This window comes from Dromaius novaehollandiae, chromosome 3, assembly GCF_036370855.1.
Source record: "Dromaius novaehollandiae isolate bDroNov1 chromosome 3, bDroNov1.hap1, whole genome shotgun sequence".
NCBI lineage: Eukaryota > Metazoa > Chordata > Aves > Casuariiformes > Dromaiidae > Dromaius > Dromaius novaehollandiae.
The window spans coordinates 8474031-8492961 of NC_088100.1; the positions used below are offsets into that span (position 1 = coordinate 8474031).

Here is an 18931-nt window from a genome sequence, read left to right on the forward strand (position 1 = left end):
CTTCCTCATGGTAGGGCTCCTGCCACAGGCTACGGAGCGCGGGCGGGGCCCTGCGCGGGGGCGGGGCGATGCCTGGGGGGGGGCGAGAGGGCGATGCCGTCATCGGGGGCGGGACGACGGGAGGGAGCGTTACGCGGGGGCGGGGCACGGTGGTGTGGCGTCACGCGGGAGGCGGGGCAAGCCGGGGAGGTGTCAAGCGGGAGGCGGGGCAAGAGGTGTCAAGGGGGCCTGAGGGGGCGGGGCAAGCGTCGGGCGCGCGGTTACGTATGGCGCGCGGGTCATGTGTCTCCTCCCCCGTGGCGGCGGCGCCCTATGGCCGCGCGCAACGTCATTTCTCGCGCGCCGCCGCGGGGCAGGCTGGGATCACATCCAGGTCGCCGCCGAGGCGAAGGGAGCGTTGCAGCGGCGCCGCCATCGTCCCGCGTCTCTCCGCAGGCCCCGGCCCCCGCCCGCCGCCGCCATGGCGATGCAAGCGGCGAAACGCGCTAACGTGAGTGCCCCGCCGCTGCCCCTGCCCCCGCGAGCGGCCGCCCCCGCGCGTCCGCGCCCCCCGCCCCCCTGAGGGCCGCGGCGCCCGGCCCCGCGGCTGGCGGGTCCCCGATCCTCGCGGGTTGGGGCGATCGCCCCGGTTTCTCTGCGGCGTCGGTCGCTGCCGAGCTTCTGGTGAGCGTTAGCGCAAGGCCCAGCGCCCCCGCTGCCGCTCGTGCCCGAAGCGTTTGGCTAAACACGCCGAGTTTACAGCTGTGGAGGGCAGGAAGGGAGCCCCGTCGCGCGCAGGCTCTCCCCGTGCCGTTAGCCGCAAGGCTTCGTCCATGAAGTGCCGCATTTAAGGCTTGATGCGGCCCCTGTAAGTCTAACGAGATGTCTGTTGTTCCTGCCTCAGATTCGGCTGCCTCCAGAAGTTAATCGTATCCTGTATATCAGGAACTTGCCCTACAAAATCACAGCAGAGGAAATGTATGACATTTTTGGGAAATACGGGCCCATCCGACAAATCAGAGTGTAAGTACTTTAGTTTTCTCTGCAAACTTAAGATTTACATGCGTTTTAGAGTATTTGTTGTATCTCAGTATTCCTGTTATAGCAGGTTACTATTGCACTATAGCAGTAGCCCTGTGTCTCAAAGTTGCATGTGTTGATTTTCCCGTATGTGCAAATGTCATTAGAAAACAATATTGCCAGTAAACAAGTGAAAAAGCTTAAATTTGATGTAAATGCAGGTAAGTGGATAAAAATAGAAAGGTTTTTCTTTCTCTCGGAGAAACTGAGGTCATGTAATTTCAAAGACCACCATTTCTTCCTTCTGTTGTCCAAGTAAAAGATCCTTTTATTTTAATACTGTGCAAATTTGTCTTCTACTTGCAGATATCATTATTACTTTCATAGGAACTGTAGGATGAACCAGGAATCTTTTATAATAGGCACTAAGCAAGTTTGTAATGAAAAGAGACCCTTGTTTAAGTGACATCTTAGCCTGCAAAGCAAAGGCAAAGGTTGAATACAGCCAATTTTCTATTTTAATAAGTTCTAGATGATAACCTAATTAAGAAATAAATAACTGTTATTATGGCTTGTGAAGCTGTCTCCCACAAAATAATACTGTACACCAGATGCTGCTTGTCCCCAAGCCGTATAATCTGTGGATAATGGAGAGTTGACTGTAATATTAATGCTCTTCTCCCCCCCCCCCCCCCCCCCCAATGCACTGAGGTTATACAACCCTATACCAAATCTGGGGTTCTTCTCTTTAGTTCCTTCAAATATTGAAGCTCTGAGCTCTGATGTTCCTTGCTTTTATTTATTTTTTTTTTTTGAGGCAGAAAGAATTCACTGAAGCTGGAATTTTGGAATAGCTATTGAGGACTGTAGTAAGATTGGTTGGACTGTTGACATTGATACCAAAAGCTTTATTTCCTCTGAAAAGTATTTGGAAAAGGAAGAAAAGGCACAAAATTCAATGTGTATCTTTATCTTTAATACTTAAAAAGTATTACTGAAAAAGAAAACATTGGGAGCCAGACTTTAGATGTACAAGTAGAAGGGAAATGTAGTCCCTGTTTCGTAAGCTTTTTGTACCGCTTTTATCCTACTGTTAACAGAATTAACTGCAGCATTGTGCGTTCTTGACCAGGCTATTTATTAAGTTCGTAAAGCAGAATGCATCCTTGTGGCTAATGTCACTCACTATTTCCTTCTGCTCTGAGAGTGAGAGTAGGTAATTAATCTAGAAAGTTTAGTTGTTTTGACTCTGCAGGATGTAAATATGGAATCAGTTAAACAGACCAAGCTTTATTATCCCAAACAGAGATACTTATTTCAGTCAGAGCTGTAAAAATTAAAAATAATTGTTCAGTGTATAGAACAGTGTGTCTTAATTACCTTCAGCAAACAAAGAAGTAGAACAGAGATAGAAATATGCTGTTGAATGCTGCATCAGAACATATAGCTAGTTAGATCTTGCTAACATAGTGAAGAGCAATAAAAGTGACTGGGGAAGTGACTGAAGGGACAAGGGGTAGAAGAATTTGCTTAGCTAGGTAGGTGGAATTCTTCACTCGTAGGCATAAATTGACAAAGGAGGACTAGTATTTAAAGTTTCTGAAAGAGTATAGGCAGGAACAGTGAGACAGTAACAACCAAGAGTTAAGATGAATAGCAGAGGAACTGTCCATCAGTGAGATTTGTTGGAATATGCTTTCTCAAGGGAACTGCTGGCAGATAATCGGGTAAAATCACTGATTTGTGGTGTATTTTGCAGAAATTCTAGCATTGTTGTCAGGCTAGCTGTAGTGCAGAACTACCTGCATAATGACTTTGGTCCTTTACTTTGCTCAGTTTTCAGTCTATCCTGATTTTCATAGACAGCCCATGTGCTATGTTGTTTGTCCTCAGGAGTTCTCACTACATAGATTATAAAAAGAGTATCTGAGAAAGGTGTTCTTCTGATAATCAAGTTTACTATAGCTATCCTAACTTTTTGCTGAGGTCTTTCGGATTTTGTAAGCTATGTAAGCTTTCCAGGGTAGTTAGCGTTGTGTGCTTGGAGATGTCTCATACCCATCAGGCAAAGGAAGTTGAATTGATGGCCTGGTAGGCGATGGTTGTGCTTCCGAAGTGGTGTTGCACCAGTGTGGCTAGTTTGAGTCTCTTAAATTGACCTTGTGATGTGCTAAAAACGGTATTCCTTCCTAGGGTTGCACATGCTTCTGGTCTAAATAGCTGTTAACTGATGGCCCACTTAATTACTGTTAAAACAACTTAAAGTATTTCCAGAAATATGACAGCCACTAACAGCAACAGCTTCCAGTACTTACTGTGGAGAGATGAATTCTCCTTAGTGTAATACAGTACATGTCTCTGTTAGGTTTTGATACAGTTTTTGATTCTGAATCGTAAAGGAAGATCAGTGCGGAAAGCAGGGATGTATTTCAATATCTGGAAAAAATAATTAAAAGCTGTTTCTTGTGAAGATGCATTAGTTTAGCAGTGACAGAAATTAGATCAATACTAATAGAGGTGTTTTGTATTTGTGTTGTTTAATATTAAAGCTGATCTTGCTCTGCAGTGGGAACACTCCTGAAACGAGAGGAACAGCATATGTTGTCTATGAAGACATCTTTGATGCCAAAAATGCTTGTGATCACCTGTCAGGATTCAACGTGTGCAACAGATACCTTGTTGTTTTGTACTATAATGCAAACAGGGTAAGCACACTTGGGTTTTTTTGTTACCTGTGAGCCTAGTTTAACATAAATAAGTTTCCTTTCAGTTTGAAAAGGCAGTTGCTTGGATATTTTTTAAGAAATAAATCCAGACTAGTAGGGGAAGGGGCTGGTTAGAGATTTCACCTTTGGTTGGTTGACTGGTGTGCAAAAAGTACATTTGGACTGAGGAAATGAAAAATGTGCTTCTGGTGAGTGTGCTTTGAGGAGGAGAGGAGGTAGCAGGGACCTTAAAACTTAACAGTTGCAACAGGATATGAGATCTTGTTTAATAGTAAAAAAATCTCAAAGTTCTTGATGTTCTGCCCGGCACTGATAATATCCAGTGTTCTATGGCATTCTCCAAGGTTGAGAATTAAATACTGTTTGTATGTGATAGTGATGTAGTTCATAGTGATGAGTCATTTGCAGTTATTGGGAAAGAGTATGTAATGAGATTATTTTTCTCATGTCTTTTATTCTTAATTACAGGCATTCCAAAAGATGGATACAAAGAAGAAAGAAGAACAGCTTAAACTTCTCAAGGAAAAATACGGAATTAATACAGACCCACCAAAATAAACTCATCTTTCTCTGGAAAAACTGATTTTAAGCCTTACCCTTGTGTTCTTGAACTAAACATAGGGATTCTCAATCAAGTCTAACTTTTCTTGTTTTGTTGATATGCTCTGACTTGAGTGTTTACATCTTAACATTGGAAATAAATAAATGAGGAACATTACAAAATCTGCTTTAAGATAAGTCCCCTTAAATGGACATGATTTCTGCACATTGTAAGGGTGAACTGGTAAATGTGGCATAACCACAGTTGTGTTTCTAGCAGGATCTTAGAAAATGGGACCAAGTACGTTGAGTGATTCCGGCCTACTGAAGTTATCACCGTTCTCCAGTGCTGATTTTAAATACAGCAGCCAGTTAATACAAAGAGTTAGTTCAAAGGGCTCTGCATGAACTGTCTACCTAAAGGTGAATTTCACTTGCCACTTACTAAAAATGAGGTATGGCAACTAAACAAAAGTGTCCCTGCCCCAGGGTGGTGGGGGTTTTTCTTTTTTATTCTTTTTCTTTTTTTAACAAACAAGTATGGTTTGATAGTTCCTCACATCTGTAGTATTGTACAGAAGTTACTGTGGCATTCTGCCTCTGGGAGTGTTCGAAGGAGCTTAACTCTGTTACTTGTTTGTTAGGCTGCTTCTTGCTAGAAACAAACAGAACCTGAATCCATGTTTATAACAAAGTTTCTTTTGCAAGCTATAGGAAATGAATGGCCTTTTAAAATAACTGCTTAGGTGACTTCAGTGAAAGCGTCTTGTTCCCAGTGATCAGGACAGAATAGCTGTAGCGAAATAATTTTGATCAAATAGTGCATGGCTGCAGGCCTGATTTCATGTCATAAGAGATTTTTATTATGTGTATCAGGTTTGTGCTGAAGTTAATAGAAGTAATAGGAATACACTTCCTGTCATTTAATGTAGAGAACACCTGAGCCAAAGCAAGGCAGTAATGATAATCATAATTTTATATACCTTAAGGTGATTGTTTTCTACCCAATGTTTTTGAACTTTAATATATTTCATGTACATGGATTTTAGATGTACTATCTACTGGAGGGGAAACAGACTTAAAACCTTAGGCTCTTTTCTGAAAATATCAGCAGTCATGTCTGGTGAATAAACACTGGTGTGAAACTGAGTATGCCTAACTAGTGTAGTCAAAAGTAAGCTCTGCCTCTGCTCTGGAGCAAGCAGAAGTTGTGTGATTGTTGGTAGGTACCCTGCCTCTGGGGACGCTTTATTACCTTGGATTTGATGTTTAACTTGTGTCCACACAACTCCCAGCCAGTGCAGGACCTGAGCAGATGGAAGCATATTTTGCCTGAGGAGTTGTAATTTAGGTTTAAAATTTTTTAGTGTGGTATATTGTCATAACAGAGTACTTTCAATTCTTATTCTTAAATTTTTGTGGAAAATATTACTTCAGACATGCTGTTCTTGTATTTGTTTAGTAAAAGAATAAATATGCTTGTTCGCATAGCTGCTTTTTAATCAAGGCTTGCTTTATGCATTGCCAATTCTGTGTGTAACATTAAAAAGAAAAAAGTCATTCATCATCTGAGTGCTTGTAATTTGTGTAAGAATTTGTAAAGCACCCGTCACCATAAAGCCTGCCCTGCTGTGGGTGCACCCAGGTGTTTGTACGTATATGCGTGTTCATTTGTGTTGTGATGAGGGAGGGGAGCTGTTACGGAAATTAGGCCTGTCGGCCACCATAACAGGGCTCGACCCTAGGTTCCCGCAGAAAAATTCAGAGTCAAATCAAAACAAATCAGATAATTTTAATCACGCGCGTGCTGTAATTACAGCTCGAGCTGGGTGCCTCCGAAGAGGGACCCTAACATAAACAAATTCTGGGTAATTATAGTCTTTTCGACTTACATTTCCCACCCCTCAACAGGAGCACAGCTCAGGGTATCAGCGTCCAGTCCTCCAGCAGAAAAGATCCTCGGGAGCTGCCCCTGCCCCGCACCCTGGTTCCAGCTGAGAGGAGCCTGGAGGGTCAGGGCTGCCCAGCGTCTGCGATGCTGTGTGCGCAACTGCAGCAGAGCGAGCGTTACGCTTAGCACGTTCAGTAAAGTGTCTTGTCCTTGCTCTGTGCCTCCTCCATATCTATGTTGTTCCCTTTGAATTCAGGCTACTTTTTGCAACAGTAAGACTTAAGCCATCCTGTATGTCAGAAATAGAAAAATCAGTCTGGAACCACAACAAAAGACTGCATGTGGGGGAGAGGAAGGGGGTCACGCAATCGGGATGTGGGAGACTGTGGCAAGACTCATGGTCCCTTCTCTGAACCGTATAAAGGTAAATCTCTGCTGCTCCTTTGGACAGCTTTCCTTTGCCTGGCCATCTATGGCCTCCCCGATCAGGTGCAACTGTCACAAACGGGCATGCGTTAAACACAGAGGACCTGCAGTCTGATGCCCTGTCATTATTCTCATGTGACAGCTACTCCCTCCTAAGCCATCTTGGTTATCAGGCTTCAGCCATGGGTTTAATACGAACTTAAGGTTCTTGGGCAAAACCCATCTGACTTTTAAAATGTTCAAGTTAAATCGTGCAGGTGGCATTGCTTCTGTGTGAACATCTGTAGCTTTTTAAAAGCGTGTATATATATATATATATGTATAAAAAATATACACACACATATACATGAACACTCTTGCTGGGATAACTAGGTTAGTGCACACAAGGTGCTGGGCATTCAGAAGGCCTCCAGTTCTAATAGGACCTGGAGGTGCTTGCTACCATGCTGGATTGCTGCTTCTAATAAATACTGAATAGTAAATACTGATAATAAAATACTGAAGTGGTAATTGAGTCGCGTTCTGTCAGCCTTATTAAAAATGTTTTAAATCATATGCAAATATCGTGTTCCTTCTGTCAATAGCAGAAAGCCTATTGCTTTCTTTATAGTATCTGTTTTGATGAGGATTTCATGCTGTTTGAAAAATATATATAAAAAGCAATTCTTTAGGGTAATAAGATTAATAAAAATTCCTTCAATGAATCCTGAAGATCAGCAGCTTTTTGATTTCTCTGAGAGCTCAGCTGCTGCCTTTCATTAAATATTCCATTTCATACTTCCTCTTCTAGTGCCTGTTCAGGGCTTTCAGTGTCCCCGTGCATGTAAAATGAAATAATAATTTGTACCTGCAAGACAGAGGGAATGGAAATTGAATGCCCGGAGGATTATTTTGATGAGGTCTGCTCAAGATTTTGTTTGAAATGTAATATCAAAGGAGAGGGAAATGAGTTCAGCTATATGAATGGCAGAGGGGCAGCACATAAGGCAGATGTTACCAGCCTTGTACTCTGCATCTGTGCTGGTTTTTTTGTGTGTGTTCATGTTCCATTTAATTTTTCAGGAAGCAGGGCATGAAATTAAGCCTGGAAGGTCATTTTTTCCATCTCTGCTGTTTAGAAATTAGTAACAAGAGCATATCTGATTACACAGGCGATGACAGTAAAAATTTTCCAATCCATTATATGGTGGTAATAATTATATGTACTGTGTTGATAGATGATACAATTAAATAAATTAACACATTTGTAGTCAAATAAAGACCTGAAGATTACATTTCCTTGAAGACTTAATTTCCCTAAGCATCACGAAGCACAATTAAGTTTTCCTTTCCGATCTTTTTTTTAATGAAAGTGACATGAAAAATACAATAATCTCTGCTTCCAACAGAGGTCTCCGAGGAGGAAGGGTGATGTGGGAGAGCTTCATCAGCCAGCTGTAATGGGAACTCTGCAGACTCGGTAATGGCAGTGTTGTACTGCTGAGGGCGGTAGGAAAGGTAAGTGCACAGCAGCTCTTCAGAAAGGGAGGAAATGACTGGCTGAGCATGATCAGCTCTCCGAGCCCAGCTGGAAGATGTTTTCCACTGATAGGGACCCTAGCAAAAGCTTCGAGGTAGAGCGATGCCGTAGCTGTGGCCATAGGCACAGCACAAGCTTTCCAGAGACTCTATGGGCTCAACAGATGATGAAGGTGTACAAGGAAAACAAGGCTGTTCTAGGTAAGCCAAATCAATTCCTTGCATCATCGTTCACTTCAGAGTTCAGGAAAGCTCCCAAACCAGAACCTTTGTTTTTTAAATGAGCAACCAGCTTAAAGCGGGACCTAATGGGAGAAGCTTTAGAACAGTGTGCCAAATCAGTCTGTTTGACAGGAGTGATACGGCTATGTTACGTGGATCCACAAAGCCTGCAGGAGCTCACGCATGAAACTGGGGCAATGCAGGCTGTGATGTGTAACCTTGTGCTGAAATCCAGACTAGTCCCAGAGGCAGGGAAGTGCAAAGGAGATTGTGATCTTTGAAAATAAGTTGGGAGAGCTTGTGAGCAGCAGAGAGGTCTACCTTCCTCTTTGCTAACAGGAAATTTCCTGTTTAATAGCACAAAATTAGTCTATCCTAAGTAACAGACCTATTAGTGAAACGTAGATAAAGTGTGATCTAGTTGCTACAGTAACCATGGATTTCTGCCAAAAAAAGGTTTATTCCCATAATTAGGGAATAATACCTTGTAAGAGATGGGATTATTTATATATTAACAAGCTAAAATGCTGCTTTGTGGCTAAGATGAACATCTAGAGAAAGAAGCCAGATCTGCAGTCACTGGTGATCAGATTGCCAGTGTGGATTTTCTGTGCTCATTTTATATTTGCTCTCTAGGAGGTATCATCCCACTGTCTGCTTGAAGCTTTGCAGTCTGCCTCCTCATGCTGGTTGTATTTTTCTTACACAGACTCGCACAAGAAAATAGTGAATCCATTGTTTCAAATACTTCCATCAAAAATGCGGTAGTTGAAAAATATGCAAGTAGTTTATAGTCAAATAACAATAATATCATGACCCACATATGTTCTTTTTTCTATAGCAAAGAAAAAAAGGGCTATTTAACTCAGTAATAACCAACAGTTTAACAAGCCCAGTATGCCAGAAATTAAGTTTAGGCCAATGCAAAATAAGAGCATGGAGACAGCTTTGTTTATTAGGTGCTGCTCCAAAAACTAGGTAAATGACTCTTCACAGATCTTTGTACCTACAGAGGAGGAACCGGCACTTAACGAATTCACATAACTGTTGAATGAAATAAATATTGCCCAGTCTCAAGTGCCATGAGCCCAGGTACAAATGAAGTTTACGGGTTAAGTAAACAGAACTGGAAAGTGCAGCCTAAAAAAAAGATACTTCCAGCAGCCACATCATCCCATAGGTAGGATTTATTTTGTGAGGTGAATGCACGTAACTCTACTTTTCTTTAGCCTATCTACTCAGTTCCAGTAGAGAATTTTTACCCAAGTTCCAGTGTTGTAAAGGCATAGAATTGGACTAGTACTAAATGTCTTCGAGAAAAATTGCTTATTTTCATCTTCTTCAACAGCCAAAATATGGCCAGAGCTGATGGGCCCTCAGCAGGACAGTGGAGGTGGCCGGTCAGGAGGACTGGTTTGTCTCAACAGCCCTCACATTCACGGTCCTCATTTCCTTTGGTCCCAGAGAGATCTTCCACTATGCAATTTATAACACAAGCTGTACGTTGACTTATGCATATTTCACATAAGAAGAGAAATAACTAATAAGCAAAGGGGTTAATGATAGTTTGAAGAACTTTTACACCGATAAGAAGAATTCCAATGGCCAGTGACTTGAAAGCAGAAAGACAGGAAACACAGAAATTGTAAAGTATCAAGATTTTATTGTTTATATATATATTTTAATTTTTAAATGAGACAGTATTTTTCAAAACAGCAGCAAGCAGAACGTACAAGTTGAGAAAAGTGGCAGCGCAGGTAACTCTTTTTGGCTAATGCCCGTTCATGTACAAGGCGTACATTGGATTTTTTGAGCACCTTTTTGTTTTTTCTTGGTTTAAGTGTACAGTAAGGCAGTGGTTTTTCAGTAAGGAATATATATATTTATATTTATATATATTTTCAATCGTCACTGTGAATTTTTATTACATGCAAATTAAATAAAATGTACAACTTGAAAATGTTACAATGGTAGGCATTTTTCTCAAAACAAAGCTTCTAATAAAAGGCAAATACAGACACCACAAAGTTTAAAAAAAGACGAGAAAGAAGGTGTAAGGACCTAAGGGCAGGCGCTATTGACATGACAGCTTGAGCAGGGAAGATTAGGATCCCAGTGAAGACTTCTCCTACTGTGGGGAAGGGGAGAAAGAATGGATGATTATTGACAGATGTCTCCGGCCAGCTCCCTCAAGAAGGTTCACTCTAACCTGAGAAGCTCCACGTCAAAGAGGAGAGTAGCATTGGGAGGGATGACGCCAGGATGGCCTGTGGCTCCGTAGGCCATCTCAGGTGTACAGGTCAACTTTGCTCTTTGTCCTAAGCTCATCTGGTTTATGGATGTCAGAGAAGGCAAAAGACAAGAGGAGAAACAGTATTAGGAAGAAAGCAAACACCAAATCACTATGATGTGGCAGATTTACTTGCAAGCAGAGTAAATCTCAGATCATCAGGATTCATCTTTCAGCTCTTGAAGAAATCTGAAAGCTGCCATGAACAGCCCTCCCTTAGGTCTCCTGACTCCTCTGGCTTCTCACTGCAGAGATCTAAATTGCCAGAGTCAGTTTTAGAGTCACAGATTCCTTTTAATGCATGCTTGGTCCATACCACTTATGCTGGAGCCAGCTATATGAGGCTGAGTCCCTTCTGCAGCGTGCAGCACGCATACAACACCTTCAGCAGGTGTTATGGAAAAGGCTCTTGGTAACAGATGGAGCAGAACTCTGTATTCATCAGAGAGCAGTTCAGAAAGGCAGTTAGGCTCAGTCTGAAAGGAACTGAGCAGATTTTCTGCTTCTTCAAACATCAGCAGGGACAATGGCAAAACTTTTGCTCAAGTGCTAATTGCTGTAGGAAACCAACTTTCTACTGCTGGGCAAATGCAAAATAAACACTGACATAATCCTACTTAAAAGGGGTACTCAGTTCCCTAGCGTTAGCCAGAGCTGGGGCAGACACTTCACCTCAGGTACTTGTGCCTATTCCATGAGAGTCCTTGTCCCCCGGATGGGTAGACATGCTGATTGCTCTCAATCCAGGCTAGCCTAGATGGAAAAGTGCTCATCAAGAGTCAAATCCCCGCTCTACTAGCAAAGTATGTGGGGATAGAGCTTGCTCAAACTAGTATTAATACACCATAGACTGGTGACTAAATATTTATTGATCAAGAACTGATCCCTGATTTGGAGCAGAGGTTTTAACTCTGATGTCTCTCCTGAGATCATACATAACACTGGACTATACGTTACACTATTTGTTGTGTTGAAAGTTTTCCAGTTCCTATAAACTATGTCAAAGCTAGGGTGGGGGAAGAGGGCACATCAGGCAGAATAAAAATGTGAATATGACTTTCCCACATCCAGGGAGTATTCATATCATTATGGGGCTGAGGGTCAAAGAGCAGAGGACCTCCCCACCCAGCAGTGTTTTGTGGGGGAGAGGTTGCGTGGTGCTCTGACAGGTGCCTGCAAGCAAGATAGCTGCTAAACCACACATGGGTTTTTGGCATGAGGCAATGTTGAGTTGTCAGAAGTTGAGCACAGGAACATAGATGCTGCTGACATCTGACAGTCAATGAATCAAGGTTTGAAAAAAACCTACATATTTGATGTAACAAACTGCCCTCTGCAAGTGCCTTGTGTCAATCACGCTCCCCAAATCCAAGATCCTGAGCTGGAGACAGCCATCTGCTTAACTCTTAAGTAAAATCACCCACTAGGAGGAGCAGGAGGGTAGCTTGTTGCTAGAAGGATTCCTGGAATGAATTCAGGCCACTTATTAACTGAGGGACAGGAGTAAGTGAGTGAGAGTGCTCGAGAAAGGGATACACTGATTTACCCAGTGCTTGCTGCAGCTTTATCTGCACTGGCTTTGCCTGTGCTAAAACTAACCCCCTTTCGATCTTAAACACACTTTCAGGTTCCTTCTCTTTGTAGGGCTCCCTGGTCTTCTCATGCCAACATGTGTAAGAAAAACCATGGTACTCACAGGACATTTGCAAACTGTCTTGCTCACTCTTTTGCAAACTTTTGTCCCTTTTCTCTATTCAGGCTACCAGTTCTGCATTTCTACAGTACTTTGCACACGGAGTCCTGAACTCCTCTTAGGCACTATTGCAAGGCAAATACTAAAGAATGGAGCCTAAATGATTGAGAGGGAAATGGACACTTTTCAGAGAGTCTGGGATTCATCTAATGGGCTTGCTGGAGAGAATGGAATGCTTGTATTGCTTTCACCATAGTCTGGAAACCAGGTTCTCTTCCATGCCTGTATCATTGGTCATTGGATTGTTTCTCATTTTGCACTCCTTCCTTCTATTTATGCATAAGTTGTGCCTGTTAATAACAATACCTGAGCAATTTCCTCCTATACGGAGTGCTAGGACTCATAATGGGGAGTCACAAGGGATTTGCACCCTGAGCTCATTCACTCTTGCACTTGTGGCTGCATTGGCACAGAGCTGCCAGTGTTGCACTGTATGGCTCCTTCAGGATTTTACTGTGGTGGTACTAAACTTTAATTAATGGAGGGTGGTTTCCTTCTTCCTGGCTTAGGGTTGATCACTGAATGTTAAATTTTGTAGCTGGGCATCTGAAGTCATAAAAGTTTAACAGTGCAGTTTGGTACCCTATTCAGTCAAACTGAACAAGGGTCAAACTCTGTAGCACAGTCATGGGTGTTATCAAAAGTGGCAGCTTGGCTTTTTATGGAACCGCTAAAAAGAGGTAAAATGCTGCCACCTGGAACATAGATGCTTCCATGGTCTGTTTGTGGCAGCTGTCCCAGGAAAGGGACTTAATCCCCCCCGCCAAATGCATACCACATCGAAATCCTCATGAATAGGGAGTGTCTCTGGAGAGCCGCTGCAGGACTAAAGGAAATACTGTGCTCGAATGCAGCACACTTTCAGGGAACCGCCCAGCACTCTACGTTGTGATTTCCAGTGGTTGCCCTTGACTCATCAGCACTGCACGGAGCATTACTATGCTTACACACCCTTCAGCCCAAATGTTTCCGTTGGAAATTCAGCCAGCATTATTTCCTTGTACCTGTGTAACGCCTTCTTCAAATCCTTTAATGACTTCTTGCCTGCCAATCTTGAACCTGAAAGGCTTGTTTCGGTCTCTGGAGGAATCAAACTTCTTTCCATTCTGTAGCATCCCTGCCAAAACAACATAAACAGTTTCAATCCCAGCTACATCTGAATTTAAGTGCTTGGAGGGTGGAAGGAGTGAAAAAAGTAATGCCTTGGTCACATCAGCTGCTCATTTCCATTTTCACTTTGAAGCCTAATCCAAAACTGATAAGGCAGGGGAGTCAAAACCAGCGACACCATATTGTTCCTTTTGCCTTCCAGTAATTCAGGCTCTAAAACGGAAGAAATGGAAATATATTCTCCTTATTAATCTTACTGCAGCAGGTTAGAAATCGTATTGTGCCAAATGCCGTACAAAGATCCAAGGGAAGCTGTTCCTCGCCCAGCAGAGCTTAATAGATAGAGGCAGGCAAAGAGTAAGCGGGCAGCACCTCGGGAGGTGCTGCAGAAATAAAAAAAAAAAAAAGATGTGTGTGTGTATGTGTTCGTATAAAACCCTAAGAGGGCAATTACGGAATAATCTGCCTATAAGGTATATTTTTTTCATAACCTTCACCATTAGTGGCTGTCATACTCCTGAAACTTTTTACAGTAACAGTAGAGTGTTTTATGTAGGCTCACATGCAAGCACATACAGTATGCACAAATATTATGCAATATATCTTCTCAGTGATAACCCTGAAAGCTTCCATGCAGCCTGGGAAGTCAGAGCCTCTGCCTGCACAAGGCTTTCTAGTCACAGACAAACAAGGTTTCATTTGGACAGTAGAAAAACAGCATGCATATGGAGGGGCAGGCAGGGAGCAGCAGCTCAGGGAGAGCTCGCAGGCATAGTATATAATCCTTTCTGAAGTATTTGATCTTAAATGGCACTCTTTCCTTAGAGTAATTTTATTTTTAAATACATCATAAAATCTTATGTTTCTATGGAATGGTGAAGACTATTATAGAATCCCCAAATTTAATAGTTTTAATATTAAAACTTAGTACTGCCGTTACACTCTGCATGTTCAAAGCATTATGCAAACATTACTTAAGCTCCTAGGAGCCCAAGGAGATATTTATTATAAAATAACCTGATTCAGGAAGTTCAGGTTCAAATACAAAGTGCCACAGCATTTTAGTATGTTTTCATTTTGTTTCGTAGCAATATCCTAGCCAAATACTCCAATTAAAGGTTTGATGGTTTACTAAATACCACACACCATTTCTACTTTAGAAATGAGCTGGAGTCCCCGTGTGCCCTAGAGAAGTTCTGATCTGGATTTAGAGCTGAACTTTGGAGCCTGTCTTTGTTATCTCTCTATTTCTGAAAGTTTGAGTTGACTCTTCAATCTCCTGGGAGCTAAAAACAGCATAATGTTTTATTTTCTCTCTTGCTAATGCATCAAATTGATTTTCTTTTTGTGAAAAAAATTGATTGGGTTGATATCCTCCAATGAGGATGGATGCCCATCTCCAGCCTGCTAACACCTTTATTTATCTAGCTAACAATACGGAGAAAGAAAAAGTCAATCTGGAACTGAACAATGACATTGTTTTGCAAAGTCAAAACTCCCTTGGCAATCAATGAGAGTTTTGACTGAGTGAGGACTTTTAGATGCCTGTATCCTTGCTTGATGTAATAATCTCACATTAGATTCTTAAAAGTAACAATCATTGTATCAAAATAATTGTACAAACTTGGTTATCAGAATACTGTGGTTTTGAAAACATTCTGACCAGCAAGGTGTCCTAATCAGCAATTAGGTGTTAAAAGGTGGCTGGAGAAAAGGACGTTTCAGATCATGGGTCCTGCTGAATCACTTAAGTGCAGCTCATTGAAGCTGAAGCAGACCAAAAAGAAGCCAAATAATTTTGTTAAGGGATAGGACTGGGAATACAGCTAAACTGCCAAAAATAGAATACTATTTGGGCTAAAATAGTAGTGAAAAAGCTTTAGTCTAGGTTTAATTCAAGCTATTATTTGTTATCAAAACATAGGTGTGTCTGCACTCCTCTTTCAGCAAGGATTACCTAACTGAGGCCAGTCAACCTCAGCTAAGATCACATCATTTAAGTCTGTTTCCTAAGGGAGCAGGGATGTCTGTATTTGCCTAACAACTTTTGAATCTTTTAGCCAATTTCAGCCAAGCTGATAGATGCATAGAGTTCATGATAGCACGAAGATCTTATGCATTTAATTAAAAGAAATCTGTGATAGAGATCTCATTGACTGCTTCTTCCAAGAGAAAGAGTCAATCTTTACTTGTTATCAGAGAACCTATATTAGGAGGTTAGGAGAAACTATATTGGGAGGAGAGGTTAGGAACAGAAAGAAACAGTATGAACGTTGTAGTCAGCCATGGTCAAAGTTTTGTGTTACCAGTGAGTTCCTTCATTTGAGAATAATTCAGTTGGGAAGTCAACCAAGCACATGACACAAATCCACAGAGCCAGCCCAGCTACTTAGGCACCTATCTTATACCTACAAAACCATGCCCCACAGTCAGTTATCTATAAAACGGACAGAGAGAGATAACACTGAAGGCCCTGCATAGATACCCTGTTAAGCTTAGGTGCCTGAATCTAGAATATTGGTGCATAAATTCAGTGAGACGAATTCTACTACTAACTTTAGCCATCTCAAAGGTAGAAGCTGAATCTCAACCTGTCATCTAGACTACTTATACAGTCAACAGAGAGGTACCGCCAAGAATGATTCAGCCCATCTAGATGTATATCTTAGGACTGGAAGAACCTCCTGGAATTGTTTACCATTCTTAGTCAACTAACTTACAAAAGTTAGCAACATTAATTTAGAAAGCCAGACAGCTAGCTTTTTAGATAGTCGAAGTAAGGAGACATTAACTCATCCGTACCTAAATGATGCAGACTGAATTGCATCCAGGCTTAATTGGCTCCACTGTTTATTGAATTACCTGTCTTTGCAGTGTTGACACATTCTGGGAATCAGAAGATGGAGATTCTAATCCAGGGCAAACTCCTCAATTTCACTAGCTGTTTCCCTTTTATGTGGTATAATGGGAATAATACTATCCACTTACCTCAAAAGAGGGATAAACTGAATAGGTGACTTCCAAAAAATATTGGTATTCAAATGTATTGACTTTTTTACCTTATTTTTTTTAAACTGCAGTTACCTAGAGAAAGTAAAGTAAGCTGAAGAGAGTTATTTTTTTGTATATATTTTGGCAGCAGAAATAAGGGCATAGCATTCAGAAGGTGTTTCTAGGACAGGCTGTCAATCTACTATCCTGTTTCATTTTATGTAGACCAGAGGTTCTTCAGGACAGGGACTATATTTTGTTGCCATTTCTTGCAATCACTTTTTCAATTATGCCCTGTAGTAAGTCTGTGCCACTATAAACTTGTCATTAGTTTCGATTCCCCTGACTTTAATGGTTTATATTCACTCAGGCGGCATTTCTTGTAGTCAGTGTTGCTGTGGTTAAGAATTTCTGATCTCAAGTGTTTCTTTTCCCCTAAAAATTATGGTTGCCAATCTCCAAATATGTCAATATTCTGTTGGAATTTTACACAGGATGGAAATTTTGATTTTTTTCCCCCTTTATAATCTGTTACGATCTCTGATATAGACTTTTAGACTGAAAAATATATTATACTGTCGGGAAGTTTCTACAAACTACGCAAAAGCCTTTGTCTCAACATTGACACCCTCACAGTGTATAAAGGAGAAGATAGTTCAGCAAAGCCAATATAATTGCATAGGAGTGATGGGAGAAGCATATCCATAAAGTTGCAAATCACATCCCAGACTGGTTTACACCAGTAAAACTCCGCTGATTTCCCTAGCGTTATTCACATTTTACATTAAAATAGCTCAGTCCTCTTTAGGATTCAGTTCTGACATACCGCTGTAAGGCAGGACAATTCTGCTTTCAATGGCTTTCCCACACAGCTCATGGCTGAATCTCATGCCTAACACACTGGAATAACGTGCCTTTTCCCAATCTGGAATAAAAGCAATTCCCGTATGTCCTAAATATGTGCTAAATGGAGAGATCAGAGCAACACTTTTTTTCAGGGCAAATAGAGTCAGTACCTTACACTTCTGGTGCCCAGGGAAATGCCTAGAGGACCTAACAGGCCTCTGGCTAGTCAGGTCATTCCACCAGAACTCAATTCTGTGCAAGTCCGATATCTCACGCTGCTCACATCTTCATTTGTCATTTCATCATCACCACAAAAATGCAGTTCACCAGCTTACACCTTTTTACCATCATAGCAGCTTACAATAAACTGCAGTTACATCTGGCCATGCCCCTCTCCTTCCAAAGGCCCATATAAGAAGTAGTGTATCCCTCTTGCATTTCTTTCATTTGACTCCCAAACTCTTTTCCAGACAAATTTGGTGTCCATCAATTTTACTAGTGGAAACAATCAGAAATGATCGCTCATGTAATGGAAGTACAAAAGTTGAATGTGAGCTGGAGGAAACTTTCATTTCCTGTGAACAGTGGGCCATCTCACTGTGTCCTGCGCAGGGACTTCGCCAGGTGAAGGAGGAAGGAAAGTGTGGCTTTGCAAGGGAAGAGTTCAACAATGGAGGTTTAGTACCACTATAAACCTGGACTTTGTTTTGCCCTGCTAACTTTTCCTCCGCTTAATACAAACAAAGCCTTATGAAGAAAAAGGATTTTCTAACTTAGACCATATTTTTTCTGAGAGTTTACAATAGCTTAAGAAAAATGATTAATCTTTTTAAGCAGACTTTCAGTCTACAGGGATAATAATCAGAATAACTGGAGTGCATCTCCACAACACATCAGCTCTTTACCACAATCTTTTTTTTTTTTAAAGGCAACAACAATGGTTAGAATCTGCCATTTGTTGCCATGACAAACACTCGCTGACTCAAATTACAGAAATGGCAAATAGTGATGGTGGTCACTTACTTCTTAGTTCCTGCTACCGCACTGCACTTCAGTAAGGGCTGAACTTTCCAACACGGGCAGCCTTGCTGCTGCTTTTTCCTTCATGTATTATACTCATATATCTTTAATGTGGAGTAAGAGCAACACAATCAATTATTTATTATGCAGCTGACACCACGCAATGAAGATACAACAGACAACTATTCAATAATGCATTACCATGCACTATATATCAGTGTTGTGTACAACTACAAGACAATATGACTGTGCCTTGCACTTAGTTTGACTTCACAGCCAAGAAAATTACATGTACTTGTCTAATTCACTCTACTGAAAGACATTATTCTGTCCTAACGGCTTTATAGATTTGCATATTTTTAAAAGAGAGGAGAAAGTAGATTTATCCTCAAGATAGATATGAGGTTCAATAACCGTATTCTACATGAATTGTAAGGAGACCAAAAGAATTCCTCCGATATCCTGTTGCCTTAATATAGTCATTTTATTTTAGGGTTTGATTTTGTTGCTATTACAGTGTTGAATTGTAAAATGTACATGCTCTGCAGCATAAGGCGAATTTAATTTGAGTAAGCCTGGCAGAATCAGGTCAGTTTGGA

At 41.4% G+C, this 18931-nt stretch overlaps 2 protein-coding genes across 2 annotated transcripts in view; one reads left to right on the plus strand and one right to left on the minus strand.

Annotated features, from left to right (window-relative positions):
- The first annotated feature begins 329 nt into the window (after positions 1 to 329).
- Positions 330 to 5829, plus strand: SF3B6 (splicing factor 3b subunit 6). Its single transcript, XM_064508334.1, has 4 exons — positions 330 to 490; positions 884 to 1002; positions 3566 to 3704; positions 4194 to 5829. Exons 1-4 carry the CDS (start codon positions 461 to 463, stop codon positions 4281 to 4283), a joined length of 378 nt encoding a protein of 125 aa, XP_064364404.1. The 5' UTR covers positions 330 to 460; the 3' UTR covers positions 4284 to 5829.
- Positions 5830 to 9965: 4136 nt separating this feature from the next.
- The window catches only part of FKBP1B (FKBP prolyl isomerase 1B), a 45634-nt gene continuing 36668 nt past the window's right edge, over positions 9966 to 18931 (minus strand). Inside the window, exons 3-4 of the mRNA XM_064508336.1 lie at positions 13370 to 13482; positions 9966 to 10650 (exon numbers count right to left, since the gene is read on the minus strand). Coding sequence (XP_064364406.1) covers positions 10522 to 10650; positions 13370 to 13482 — 242 coding nt within the window. The 3' untranslated portion in view covers positions 9966 to 10521. The remainder of the gene's footprint in view (positions 10651 to 13369; positions 13483 to 18931) is intronic.